Source organism: Talpa occidentalis, unplaced genomic scaffold (genome assembly GCF_014898055.3).
Source record: "Talpa occidentalis isolate TD23 unplaced genomic scaffold, MPIMG_talOcc4v2.1 talOcc4.9, whole genome shotgun sequence".
In the NCBI taxonomy this organism is placed as follows: Eukaryota; Metazoa; Chordata; class Mammalia; order Eulipotyphla; family Talpidae; genus Talpa; species Talpa occidentalis.
The window spans coordinates 83164710-83179591 of NW_023605305.1; the positions used below are offsets into that span (position 1 = coordinate 83164710).

Below are 14882 nucleotides of genomic sequence, written 5' to 3' on the forward strand. Positions count from 1 at the left end.
TTATGTGACTATAAGCTAACTACCAGTTAATAACTACAGTGAAAATCTTAAACATACAAGAAGACAGCATATATATCGTTAAACAACTACTGTAGTTGTATTTGTGACCTTGAGCATGACAGCTCAACAGATCTTAAAGAATAATTTTATGAACAGTTAAAAAGTTACAGAAAAAAAGAGAATGGGAATTAGAGAATTTCAGAACCTAGCCTGAACCAGATACCCTATGAATTTACTCCCAGTTCAAGAATTTTATGATAATATGCTAGGAGAAAATAATACTTTATATTAATTACATGTACTAAACATCAACATGTACTAAACTATCAATGAAAAGTAATTTCCATCACAGATTTCCACTTAAACATTAATTTTAAAATAATGCTGCTTTTAGGAATATTGGTGAACCAAATAAGACATCAGTATAAAACAATAGTAACAGTACAAAACACAACAAAGCAAAAACACAATTGTAAATCAGAGACATCCTGCAGGGGAGAAGGAGGGAGAGGGATCAGAGGGAGGGAGGGAGGAGCACAGGGGACTGAGGTGATGGTGCACAGGTGCATTGGTGAAGGAAACTCTATGGGGACTGCACTTGAGGGGGTGGGGGGAAGGAAATATTGTTTAAAAATGAAAAATTATGTAAAAAAACCAATATTTAAAAAATAAACAAAGTTGTACACACACACAAAATAAATGTATAAGATAGGAAAAAAAACAAAACAACGCTGCTTTTAAAAATCATTGTATAGAACTAGGAATAATAGGCTCACTGTGCACAACAGTTATACTCCAATCGTGACATCTACATTTGAACATGAAATGAACTCTAAAACAGGTTGGGAAAGACTGCCATTAAACAGAAGTTGTCATTCTTAAGCTCTTTTGACTTGAAGGACAGGAGTTTACTAAAACTCCATAATCATCAAATGCAACTAAAATATCTATTTTCTTAAAAAAGTTTATAGGGAATTAATTGTTCAAAATCTAGCATATACTGGAAATCAAACTGAAGATATCAGCAATCCTATATATGAAAAAATTCTGGTCAATGGACTTTTGCTCAAATCTCTTAAGATATGTCAGGTCACATGCCCCTTTCTCCACAGTACTCTTCATGTTTCTAAGTAGGGAACTATTTACAATTTTTTGATTAAGGATTACTTCCTCTATTTGACCTTCCCATGAGGGCAAGAACTGTTTTACTGAAAAAACACTATACCTCCAGCACCCAGACCAGTGTCTGGTTCAACAAATAATTTGAATGAAAAGTTCAAATGGGGTTTAGGCATGGCTATTGAGTAACAGAATGAAGATTACGGGGAAGACAGAGGGAAAGACAGTGAATAGTTCTGCATGGAAAGCAAAGGACTCCAAATACTGCTAAAGAAATTAAGAAGAGAGAAAGATTACTGAATTTTCAGTCAAATATTTAAGCACCATCTTTCTTATTTTAGGTAATTAAACAATTCCCTTCAAATAATGCATATGTCTCACTAATTTCACATTAAAAAGAAATCCAACACACAAAAAAGCATTATTTTTCATTCAATTTTTTATTTGGCGTTAAAAATTACCCTAAAACTAAGATTTCTAAAAAGAAAGAAGATAGGCTATGGAAGCTTACCTGTTGACTGGCTGGTGCCATCAAACAGATCAACAAGGTCACCAGACGACCTGCTGCTAGGCACTGAGGTCTGGAACAAATACAATGAACAAGCTGAGAAAACACATTTTTACTATTTTTTTCCTAGATCTGCTCTATTCACTTCTCCCACTTAGACATAAAACACCAGCAATTACCTTAATAAGTACATACTTAATTTTCTGGAGGAAAGGGGGGGAAGTATCCTTACATCTTTATAGAGAGGCAGTATTTTAAAATAATTCTATTCCTAGCACTGTAAAAGCCCCTAACATCCACATTCCTTTCTTTCCTATGTCTTTTCTTACTACATTTTACTCTGGAAAATATACCTTTCAGATCCCACTTAGATCTTCATTCTCAATCCACAATCATTTGAGAACAGTACTAACAAATATGTAGATCCCAGTCCCATCACAACCTGAGTCCTGTTCAGAATGCCATGCTGGCCTGTACAGTCTTACAAAGTTGCCTGAACAATTCCAAGGTCTGAGATGCTAGTCAGCTCTAAAATTCTACAATTCTGTGACTGTATGTAGTAGAATACTACTATGTCATTTTAATTCTATTACTAGACTGAGACACCTAGTTGTTTTATAGTATTTGTAGTTTCAAAACTACACTGTGAAGTTGCAGTTTGAACATACTTTCTCTTATCCCTAGTCCTAAGCATCCTGAAGTGTAAGTCCTGCTTGTTCAATTCATACACAGTAAATCACAACAGAACTGCAAGGCAATGATGATACTGTAAGTTCCTAAGCAATTTAATTTGAGCTTTGAAGATTAAAATACTGAACTGTGATTCAAAAAGATCTTGAGATTGAGTGAAAACAACTGAGTAAATCTGCAAGAACTTCAACCTCCTAGACATTTTTTTGTAGTAAAAACTACAAATAGAAAGTGTTTATGGGGCCTCCTGGTGGCGCAGTGGTTGAGCGCTGGGTTGCGAAGCTGCCCGCAGCCTCTGCAGCGCCGGTTTGATCCCCATCTGCTCCCCGGCCCTGGAGGAGGGTCCCACATGGCACGCAGACCTCTCCTGCCGCCAGCTGCTCCCCTCAGCAGTGTGCTTTGGTCCTTCTGCCTGCTCTGCTCCCCGCTCTGGCTCTGGTGAATTCTCTCACCCTCCCGCGCTTCTGACTGTACCCAGTGCTTGTATAAATAAAAAAATAAATAAATCTTTAAAAAAAAAAAAAAACAAAGTGTTTATGGCAGAGTAACCTATGTTCAGGTTGTACTACAAAAAGATATTTACAGGGGGCCTCCCTGGTGGTGCAAGGGGTTAAGTGTCAGCACTGTGAAGCTATTGGCAGCCACTGCAGCATGAGTTTGATCCCGGGCCAGGGAGCTAATCCACATGGCACAGCCGACCTCTCCTGTCTCGCCTATTGCTCCCTCAGCAGTGTATTTCAGTGGATCCGCCTGCTCTGCTCCCCAATCTGTCTCTAGTGAATCCTCTCACCCCCCACACCTCTGGCCTATACCCTAGCACTTGCATGCATAAATAAATAAACCTTAAAAAAAACTGATTACAATCCTCTGAGATAAAAATGTCTCAATTTATAAAGGTACAGCTTGGATGATTTTCCACATGCAACCTTGAATGAATTCTCCATATTGCAGCCATCACACATGTAGGTTTTAATGGTGACTATCTTTTATCTACCACATCCTATACAGCCATCAGAACAGGGAAATACCAGGAGCACAAAAAAAGCAGAGTTAATCCCCCTCTTCAACTACAACTAAAGTTGAGTTATAATTGTGAAGCTTTCATCAAAACTAAAAACAGGGCCTCCCCGGTGGCGCAGCGGTAGAGCGCTGGGTTGCAAAGCTGCCTCTGCAGCGTCGGTTTGATCCCCAGCTGCTCCCCGGCCACCGGAGGAGGGTCCCGCATGGCGCGCAGACCTCTCCTGCCGCTCGCTGCTCCCCTCAGCAGTGTACTTCGGTCCTTCTGCCTGCTCTGCTCCCTGCTCTGGCTCTGGTGAATTCTCTCACCCTCCCGCGCGTCTGACTGTACCCAGTGCTTGTATGTACAAACAAATAAATTAATTAAAAAAAATGAAACTAAAAACAGCACAATATGGAGGAAATGATATAGCATTCCAGAAGATATGTGGCAAAGGCTGACAAAGTGCTTGTTCCTGCCACTATGTAGGACTAGCACTACTTCTAGAGTTAATTACAATTTGCAGGATACATTAGAAAAATGTTTCCTAGCCCTGAGCTATTTCTGATGCAGAGTGACAAGTTGGGTAAACACCAGTAGCAGGGGGGAAAAGTGTTAAAAACAATTCAGCCTTCTGGTCAAATTTCCCCCTTCGGCATATTTCTGTCCAAAGACTAGCGTGTGACCAGGTATCTGTTAGTTGGCTTTCATTTTTGTGGTAAAAAAAAAAAAAAAAAAAAATGAAGACGGTCCAGGAAACAGGCCTCCCCAGTGGCGCAGCGGTTGAGCACTGGGCAAAGCTGCCCGCAGCCTCTGCAGCACCGGTTCGATCCCCGACCGCTGGGTGAGGGTCCCACACGGCGTGCAGACCTCTCCTGCCGCCCACTGCTTCCCTCAGCAGTATACTTCGTCTGTCTGCCTATTCTGCTCCCTACTCTGGCTCTGGTGAATTCTCTCACCCTCCCACACTTCTGACTGTACCCAGTGCTTGTATAAATAAATAAATAAAAATCTTAAAAAAAAAAAAAAAAAAAAAAGGTCCAGAAAGCAGTTTTGCTACTCATCAACTGTGACTACAGGCAAATAAGCCAGCCCTCCCTTCACAGACACCATTTCCCACATAGCTACTTAGTCCCGCTTTGTCATTTCTTACAACTCTCAAATATTCCTATGATTTCCTTTGTGAATCTTGTGTTTGGTTAACCAGTCGTGGTGTCTAGAAGGAAACAGATGCACTGCATTGATTCACCACTTTTATCAAATGAACCAAGAATATAATTTCTACATTCACAGAAAGTATGTATACAATCACTCAGCAACTGGGCAGCTTTCATCTCCCAAAGAGATTTCTTATTAGTAATGACTCCGAATGAAACATGCCAGATGATCTATATAATTAATATGACTGCCTAGAAATGCCTGCCTTCCAGTGCAGTCATTGTGAAAGCAATGTACATTGTGAAGCAGTGCCATCCCACCTTCACTGAAGACTGAGGGGCATGACTTGAAGCGTTCTGATCTGGACCTGCTTTGTCTCCCGTGTAGTGTGCTGCTGCTCCAAGGTCAATGGTTTTGGAAGGATTTGCTGTGCGCTTGTGTCTGGTTGTAGTGGTTTCTGTGGCTTGTGTGATATGGATATGCTTTGTTGTCACAGTCTCCTCTTCATCTTTGAATTCACCTTTGGGAGATCTGCCTCTTCTCGCTTTCTTTTCCTCATCGCTGTCACTAAAAGATATTAAAAATGAAGCAAAATAATACCAGGAGTAGGGATTATTTTCAAAATGGTGCTCTCAGTGATTTGAGCTTAAGCATTTCAGATGTGGAAACTTCAAAATTTCATATTTTGACAATCTGAGAGGGATCAATAGAATGTTATCTAAACTATCTGAATAATGATTTGTGTGTGCGTTGAGGAGAAAGAAAGGGGGATCCTGCTGAATTCCCTTGATAAGTAGAAAATATTGCTACAGAAAAGTTTTGACAAAAATGCGTGCTAATAAAAAAGTCTGAAATAATTCAAGTGCTTATTTGTTATGGATCTAAACTTTTATTAAAAAATAACAGGATTATCAACTGATGAGACCTGGAGAGAGCAAATATCTGCATTTGATAACCATTTTCTTGAAATAGGTTGAATGCAAAAGACTATAGTTTCACTTATATAATAATTCTGTCACTGACTCTCATATACTAATGCACATACCTAATATTACAATTTCACTGAATACCTTTTAAATGTTATCCTGTTTGAATCCAAATGATTAAATTCTCATCTGTAAATGCTAATGCACTTTACAATTATGTGCTATTTTAACAGGTATCAGGAGATCAAACACAACACTGAAAATTGCTCTACAGAAAACTTAAATATATTTAAAATGTTTTGAAATAATTCCTTTCAGGCACATTGAGTTTTTTTTCCTCTTCCTTTTTCAACAGCACAAAAGAAAAAAGTACATAGTGAGTGAAAAACTGGGTTTTTCATATGTCACAAATTAAAAATGTAAGCACTCATCTACTCTCCAATAAGAAGGCACTGGGCTTTTTTCTGCATGTGGGACAGACAGAAAATACCTGAAATATGTTCCATTATCCATATTACTTAATTTTAGAGTAGGTGGTTTAATTTGTAAATATCCTGAAATAAAACACTTACAATTATCTTTAAAACTATGGCTATTACTTATTCAATTTAACTACAGACTAATCTAAAGCAATTTTTACTTTACATATAAACCAATTAGGAACCTCTATAAGAATCAAGAATGGCCTCCCACACAGAACAAAAGGGTTAAATGTATTTTTACCTCCAAGCATTTTGGGGACTGCAAGTTCTGATTAAATATTCAAATGTCCTTGTCACTAATTCTTCAGCAACAGATGACCTAAAGATTCCTACCTTCAGTCCTATAAGTAAAATGATAACTTCTTACCTTGTGGTTCCAATCTGATGTCAGTGCAAGATAATTTCTTTACAAGTTGAGAATATAAACCTGACTAGCACAGCATGAAACAGAAGTTTTAGATCAATGATCAGAAATGTCTTGAACCTAATAAATGAACTAAGAAGTCTAAAGTTCTAGTTAACATGCCAAGGATATCACACTAAACTCTGTCTATAAATCTATTCTTCTCTCATAAATACTCCAAGATGTTCCTGGTATGACTTTTAATTATAAAACAATATACAATATATTTTCAACATTTTTAATACTCTATATAAAAGATTTAGGGATTTTAGCATATCTTGTCTTAGAGACAATACAGAATAAGAAAAATAAGAGAGAAACAGAAAAAAAGAAAAAAATGAAGGCAAATCAAGGAAATAAAGTAACGACCAATGATACAGATAGGTGATCTCCAACCAGCCTACTTGTCTGATTCTTACTTCTTCATGGAAGATCAGAGTATATATGGCCTCTATGTTTTCTCAACAAAATCAAAAACATAAACACACAGGCCACAAAACATTAATGAGGGAAAAATTGTACAGATTATTTGACATAGGTACCATTTCCCAAAATCTGGTATTAATTATTGTATGCATACTCTTGCAGTATAAAAGAGGTAGAAGTATAGTTGTAAAATAGATAAATTCAAAGATATACTAAAAATAAATTTGGCTATTCAAGATCACATTCCAGAAATAATTTTGAAAATGACAGAAATTCCAGGGATTTAATATGGAAACAAACTAAAAAGAACTTGAGTAGTTTCAAGCTTTTATTTTAATTTATTTCTAATGATCCCTATAAACTTAAGTTTTTTTTTTAGGAAGTAAAGAGAAGCTGTAAGAACTCACTTGATGACTAGATTGCATCACTAACTGTTACTTCAGGCAAGCTGCATACAGCCTGATTGGACCTCAGGTTTTATTTCTAAAAAATAAGGGTTAACAGCCCTACTCTAGCCTATCTAACAGAGATCTTGTTGCGCACAAATGACAGTCTCATACAACTTGATTTGCAAATTATGTGCATACAGACTGAGGAACGGCCCTTTGAACTGGAGGAAAAACCACTTTAGAACAAAAGTGAATACTGAAAAGTTCCTAATACTTTTCTATATGAAACTAAATACAAATGCCTACCATCAGAAAATGTAGTTTTTGAAAACATATACTGAAAAACATTTTAGTCAAAAATTTCACTTGGTTTTACTATTTTGTATACTCTAGCTAGCACAGAACCACAACGAAATGGCATAGTGAGTTAAACCTCAAATCCTTCAATTTTATTGTTTAAACTTAATATATATTAACTCCGTCGTCCTACAGCAATACCTCAGAGATCCTTGGATCATCTGAAATTCAAATGCAAAATATGCTGTGAAAATTCTTACTGAGAAAAAAAAAATTTCTAATCGTCAGTCTGAATAAAAACATATAGGAAATGTGATCAACTTCAGATGTATGCATAGGTAACAGGGAAAGTGTGTTAATACGAATTACAAAAGATGTTTGACCTAGCATCTTAAAAACAATATGCTTGAATCAGTAGCAAATATACTCAAATGGAACAACATGGAGAAAGTTAGCATTCTCTGTGCCAGGATGACATGCAAATTCAAGAATTGTTCCAGATTTTTGCACAGAGCATTTTCAGGGCAGTGAAATTACTCTGCACAATTCTGCAATGGTGGCTAGTGTGCATTTATCAACTGCTCTACATAGTGAATCCAAATGCAAAAACTAGACTCTAGATATTAACAGTATATTAACATTGGTTATCAACTGTTAGTAAAGTATACCACAGTAATGCATGATATTAGGAACAGGGTAAACCCTGTATGTGTGTGGAGGGTGTTATATGGTGACCCTGTACTTTATGTACAATTTTCCTGTGAACTTAAAATTACTCTAAAATAATAAAATGTATTTTTATAAAAAGAGCTGAAATTCAAAAAATGCTAATGCCCAAAACCAAAATAACCAGCTGCATAAATTTAGTACCCTTTCTAAGAGACCCGGAGACAAAGTGTTAATACCTGCATCTTTCTGGAGAGTCTTCTCTGTCTTTCCTCCGGAACTTGCTGATGGTGTCATCAATTGTGCTTCCAATTTTATCACTCAGTTCACCTAATTTATCACTGAATGGAAAAGCACTCTTGTTTTTATCCCACTCCTCATCCCATTTTGATTTGGGTTCAGGATCATATCTTTCACCTACATAAAGCATTAAAAAGAGAAACAACTCTAAGGGCATTAAATTCAAAAGGTGTCTCCAGTCCTTATTTCTTAAGCTTTCCCTCATAATAAAATAGTTTTCAAAGGAAAACAGAAAGCTCCCACAGTGCTGAATCAACACAATTACAGCAAGGCACAGCATGTAGTGCCAGTCATTAAGTGGCAGGAATGCAGATTCAAAAGCTTTTGTTTATGATAACTTACACAACCTTCATGCACAGCACAGCATATCATAAGTTCTTAAAATAAAGCTGTTGAAATGAGGAGAGGAAACACAAAAACCAACAGGCTGTCTAAGCAAAAGAGAGATGAAATCTTTTTGTTTTTATAAGTCATTTAATGCATTGTATTTCATTCCTGTTTCTTAATGTTTTTTCAATTATTAGAAAAGTAGTGGATAGCAACACTCTCTTAAAAAACACAACTATAAAAAACACCACTCTGAATGCTGTAAGCCCTAATATTCTGTAGACTTCTATCTGTCTAGTATCAAACTTGAACAAAAACTCAATGGCTATCACGGCACGAGAAAGAATCATTTAATTAAGGTTACAAGGAAAGTATATTCTAACTATTAAAATCCCCACACACAAGCATCATGAAACATGCACAAACACTGTGGAGCAGCGATGACGTATTCAAACACATGGGACTGATGAGACCTAGGGAAGCCTCTGTGTGAACTTGAGAATGAAGAGAATAGTTCATGGGAGTAAATAAAACCCCTAAAATACCAAAGTTTTAGTCCCTGATCTTGGGAATTTAAAGGCAAGGCAGAAATTACAGGCACTAACTGGAACCTTCCATGCCCAAACTCCAGAATGGAAGGCACAGAGAAGTCACGTGAGATTAAAAAAAGAAAACATGGAAAATTAAGGCAAGTTGGAGAGAAGGGGAAAAGGCATTAATAAATAACAAAATAATCAAGAAGTGGTTAACTGAGCATTAGTTTTGAGCGTTGGTTAATAAGTTCTTTCTGATGGCACCTGTGCCTTTAGAGATCAAAAAACATTTTGTTGAACTGCCTGGTAAAACTGCCAACCCAAAATTTCTAGATTTTAAAATGTTTATTGAACCTACAATCGACCAACAATTGAAATGTAACACATCAAAATGAAGTTTACGAGACATAATTTAAACCAGAATGTCTTTATGAAAGAGTGGTTCCCAACAATGAATATACACAGTTCAATGATGTGATTAACCAGACAGTGAAAAGAAACAAACTCACAGGAAAAATGAAAACTAAACCAATCAGGGGGGTGGACATCATATAAAATGAGCACTGAAGACGTTATCTGATGTCCAAGTGAAAAACATACAAAACAGCTAAAGTTGATTAAATATCTGAATAATATACACAGCATTAAAAGTAATTTATAAAAGAATGTGATGCAAATACACAGGATGTTCAACTCTACTGCTAATACAGATGTTGCAATTCATTGTGACTGAATCTGAAAACATTTAATTTTCCAAATTTATCTGATATAATTACACATCGTGCTAGCAAAAAGACGGTTACAAGCAAGTAGAGAGAGGAAATCAGATACGAAGGGCAATTCCTACTCAAAAACACACTAAATTATTATAGCTATTTTGAAAAAAGGCGAAGAATAAAAGAACCACTTGGACAAAAAATTCAAAAACTTCTTACCCCCTTAAACAAATGGAAACTCCAAAAGATAGTTATCATTATTTAAGAGATTAAAGATTAATGCTATTAAAGATGGCATTATTTAAGAGAAATAGTTTTGTCCAATTCAAGAATTGACTTTTATGTGATGCTTAGACATAATAAGAGTTCTGCTGTTAGAGATATCCTTTAACAGTTAACTAAGTGAATTATTTTTTCTTTGAAGGCAAGAAAGCAGAGAGCAAAAGTGAAGGTATTACTTTATTGGTAATCACAAAATAAGAAATAGGAGATTTTTACAGTTTCAACGAAGAGTTATGATTTTGCAGTATAATCCAAATATATCTGGGTAAGGAGGCTGGAAAGCAAGCTTGCTTCACAGCTGCCAGATGCACAGTACTAGCCTGTCAGTGCATTCACAAAATGGTCAAGAGATTGTCAGACTCAGAGAAGACAGAATGAGCCAAAGGGACATGCTGGGAAAGAGCTCTCTTATTTCTGTATGTTTCTAAAATCTAGTAATCGATTTTCGAAAAATATTATTCCATTAAAAATAAACATGAAATGATTATTCCGTGTGTTCTTCAGAATATTAGGAACAATAAAACAACAGGCCTAGAGGAAAAACTGATGGCGTTGTCAGTCCTGTTTTTCTGTGTCAAGTTAACGCTCCACTTAATTAAAGGGAGACTAAGGTTGGAAGTAACTTATAAGAGGTTTATTTTCGGCCAAAATTAGAGCTAAGTTGGTTTTGAATTAGAAAGATGGATCTCTCGCTGAAAGTTTTTATTTTCTTGATTTAAAGGATGAGCTAAAGAAATGCCTTTTTGGGTTTTTTAAGAATGGTAACCTTAAGAAAATAGGGTATGCATGCTTCACTCTCTGTTTATCAACTCAAAGTTTGCAGTCATTTAATCATTAATGATTAAAATGATATTCTTGAAAACACGAAAGTAAAAAACAGACAAGGAGATTCCCAAAATCAATGTAGTAAGAGCCAAAATGAGTATCATACGTATTTTAGTACTCCATGGATTTCTGAAAACAATAGCATTTGGGTCTTCAGTATGCAATATTCTTAAAATACACCTAGATTCAGAGGTGCTGCCTGGCTTTGATACTCACTGTATCTGAATCCTCCGACACTGTCTGAGGAAACCCCAACATACTTGTCTTTGTTCTTCTTTGCTTTCTTTCGTTCTTCACGAAGTCTGTCGTCATCCTGGGCAAACTCAACCAATTCTTTCACCTTTTGGCGAATATTTATACCTTGATCCTTACCATGCTCATCTATCAGGATGACAAGGGATAAATAAAACCTTACAAATTCAGTCAATATGCAACAACCTTAACACAAAAAACAGAAATTTCAAATTAACAGAAAGAGGCTTTTGTCCCTTTTTTCCCACCAGCAAATTTTAGGTCTTGAGGTGCAACCTTGGCTTCTTAAGAGCATGTAAAGATGAATCAAAAAGGCCAGTGATAATGGTGCTATGCAAGATTAAAGATCCACTAAAAAAGAATTACTAATTTCCATATGAAGTGAAGTTATACTCATAAATGTTATTTTCTTTTCCCATAGTATTTTAACAAAACAAAAACCACTGCAACATTTTAATGACTGAAAAGCCCCCAAACTCCTTGGTTTCCCCAATGCAAGTTTGGAAACACTAATTACCAGGATTTAGTGTAGCTGAAAACTGAATTTTAAGGTGCTTTCAACTGGGGCATGCTACAAAATGGAACGTGGCTCACTCTGTAGTTTCTTTCACATTCAGAACACACTCTGGCCTTGCTGTCTTTGCACAGTAAATATTATTTGGTAGGAGGAAAAAAAAACCCCAGCTTCAAACAGATGTGTGTGTTTTGGAGCTCTAACCTTTTCTTCCCATATGATTAAAGCTATTCCTTTATGGACACCACAGGGGACCAGTCTCCAGTGCATATTTTAATATAAACCCGAACACTCATGTTGTGTTGGTTCTGTTGTTATTAGCCAGTCTTTTCTGCAAGTTCTTGTCTTCACTAATTAATACTCTAGGGCCCCACGTCTTGGATTCTGCACTCGTCACACAACCAGCAACAGTCACATTCTAATTAGAGCGGAGAAGCTTCTAAGCTGGTTCAGGTGACTGACAACTCCAACTACTGTTTTAATTTGCTTATAAGGTTTTTCTATTGCTCACCTACAAAGTGGTAATTTTCCAGGGATCGCAAATCATAAATGTGTTCTCTGGCACTTGTAACAACACGCTCTGATCCATTCCTTATGAGGTAAGCTAGGAGCAGCAATGACTGCAAGAATACAAAGAACCAAATGATTTAATGAAATACATTCTGGTAGAGCTCTGGTAAATAGTTTAAAAAAAATATCCAACGTTAGCAAATAAATAATCTTCATGTGTGGGGTGGCTGGGGAGAATTTCCTTTACCTTATATAAGATATTAAATGTACAGTCTAAAATTATCAATTTTAGGTTGCTCTCATACAAGCATAATAAATAATAACAAACTGCCCACTAATAGCATATGCAAAAGATTTTGATGAACTGTTAGAAATGTTAGTTCAAAGAGAATGATTATGCTTAGTGATTATATGATCTGGTGGCATTTCCCACCCCACAGATAAAATTTAATTTTGGGTGTTAAATGATATGGCTTTTATTTCAAAAACGTGCTGCCAATAAGTCAAGAGAAAAGAATCTTTACATTTATGGGGTTTCTTTTTGGGGTGGTGAAAAGCTCCTGGAATTAGATAGTGGTGACAATGGCACAACTTTGTGAGTACCATGAAGAGCACTGAGTACACCCTGAACCTAACTTGACTTGGAATAAACCTCAGATAAAGAAAATTAGATTGATGAAGATCTAGTTAGGTGGTGAAACTGAGGGGCAAAAAGACTTCCATGCCTAACAGGAATTTAGTCTTTAAAAAAGTAGTTACCCGATAACTAATTTTTAACTCTAATTAAAATAAAACAAACTAAATGTACAGAAATTTCAACTAATTCATCATAACTACTGTGTGCTTTGGAGGGAATGACAGTGAAGTTCTCTGAAGCAAACAACATCAAAACATGGAACTAAATAAAGCATTGGTTTTTACTCCTGAAAGTCAGAAATTCTGATTTCAAAGTTTCTAATTTGGATGCTATATCCATCTTGGAAAGCATAAAAACTATTCCAAGTAGCAAGAAAATACGGTGGGGACAGAAAAAAAAGATGATTATCATGCTTTAGAATCCTACATTATATGACAAATCGGAACTAAATGAAAGGAATCTAAGAATACATATTTGTAAATTTAAAATGTTAGCCATTTTGTTTTAGAATCGCTAATTGTACTAACATACATTTTGGTACAGGATACCGTTATAAATTACATAAATTTTTATGTTGAGAAGACAAACTATACTGGACTGGTTTTCATCTTAATTATTCATACATTTTATAAACATGCATACATTTTTCTTCACATATTTTTAGTAAGAAAATAGTCAACAAATGTAGACATTTACTTTTAAGCATTTTGAAGTACTATTGTTAATTTTAAACATTTTTCATTAAGAGTAGTTTATAGTGACTAGAAATCAACAATGCAAATAGAAAATATACTTCTTTTACCTCTTTTAGAACATTCTATTCTAGAATTTAATGTCCTTGAAAACCAGTATGTACACCTTAAAATTTCAAGCATTTTATTTTTAACATAAATTAAAACAAACAAACAAAAAAACCCCAATGGCCATACCTTATAAACTCTTCTCCAATTCTTCTTGTTGTCTTTTAACATTCGTGACCAAAGCATGTTCATAAGTTCTGGAAATTGTTCATACATAAATGTAGCCCTGAAAAGAGAATAATTTTCTCAAGAGTTTGTAATATGTTAATTTTAACAGTAGATGGCAGGCTTGTTCCAAGTTACTGTTCTCCCAAAGATCTTAAAAAAAATTAACAAGCTTAGCTTAATTCAAAAAATTTAGTATGCTTCCTTAAAAATGTTTTTCCTATATTTTGTATAATAACTAGCACATTCATAAACTCCACTAATTAATATCACATTTTATAAGTCCTTCGTTCACTGGCATTGGTCCAGATGTTCATCAGGAAAAAATTTCCGTAACTTTATTTCAAGTTATTTTATACGCATTTGTCAAAATTTTACATGGTAAGTTACAGTACATCTCTAAACTTCATTAAAAAAGAAAATTTTTGTTTTATCGTTTGAGCTAATTTTTAAGGAGAGTGGAACCTGCATAAAATTTACTCCCTTATATTTATTTGGCAGCTAAATAGTTTGAAACTATAAACAAATTTTACTTTTCTGTGTAAAGATACCTGGATTCTTTCTGCACTGCTGAGTCAAATTATCACTTACTTGGCAATCTCTCCCATGAGTTGCCCAGAAGGTCCCCAAGGATCATCATTCGTTGCTTCTCGAACTTTAGACTCAATCTCTGAATAATTCATAACCACATTGGTGCTGCAGAGAAAAAAAGATGCACACACATACGCACAGAGATTAGAATCAAAACTGAGAAACACATGAAAACTTAATAATGACACTACTGGGTGTCCTAATGAGATACCTCTACAGGGTGGGAAAGAAAACATCTTTTGTGCACAAGCTACCCCGAGGACACTCTATAACACACTTACGTTATCTTTAAGAAGATTTAACTATTATTAGCCTTCAAGAATACAGATGAGAGATTACATTAGAGCTGGCATAAGTTCACAAAAAAAT

The 14882-nt window shown here is 35.6% G+C and overlaps 1 protein-coding gene and 1 non-coding gene across 4 annotated transcripts in view; one reads left to right on the forward strand and one right to left on the reverse strand.

Moving 5' to 3' along the window:
• Nucleotides 1-14882, reverse strand: part of CLINT1 (clathrin interactor 1) — a 61288-nt gene that overhangs the window by 14887 nt on the left and 31519 nt on the right. For all 3 annotated transcript variants that reach the window (XM_037501011.2, XM_037501009.2, XM_054691762.1), the window contains exons 2-8: nt 14514-14618; nt 13887-13983; nt 12322-12430; nt 11261-11425; nt 8301-8478; nt 4793-5039; nt 1631-1700 (exon numbers count right to left, since the gene is read on the reverse strand). In XM_037501011.2, the coding sequence (XP_037356908.1) occupies nt 1631-1700; nt 4793-5039; nt 8301-8478; nt 11261-11425; nt 12322-12430; nt 13887-13983; nt 14514-14618 (971 nt within the window). The remainder of the gene's footprint in view (nt 1-1630; nt 1701-4792; nt 5040-8300; nt 8479-11260; nt 11426-12321; nt 12431-13886; nt 13984-14513; nt 14619-14882) is intronic.
• LOC119237318 (U6 spliceosomal RNA) lies at nt 7798-7901 on the forward strand. Its single transcript, XR_005123262.1, has one exon. It is a non-coding gene; the product is annotated as a U6 spliceosomal RNA (small nuclear RNA).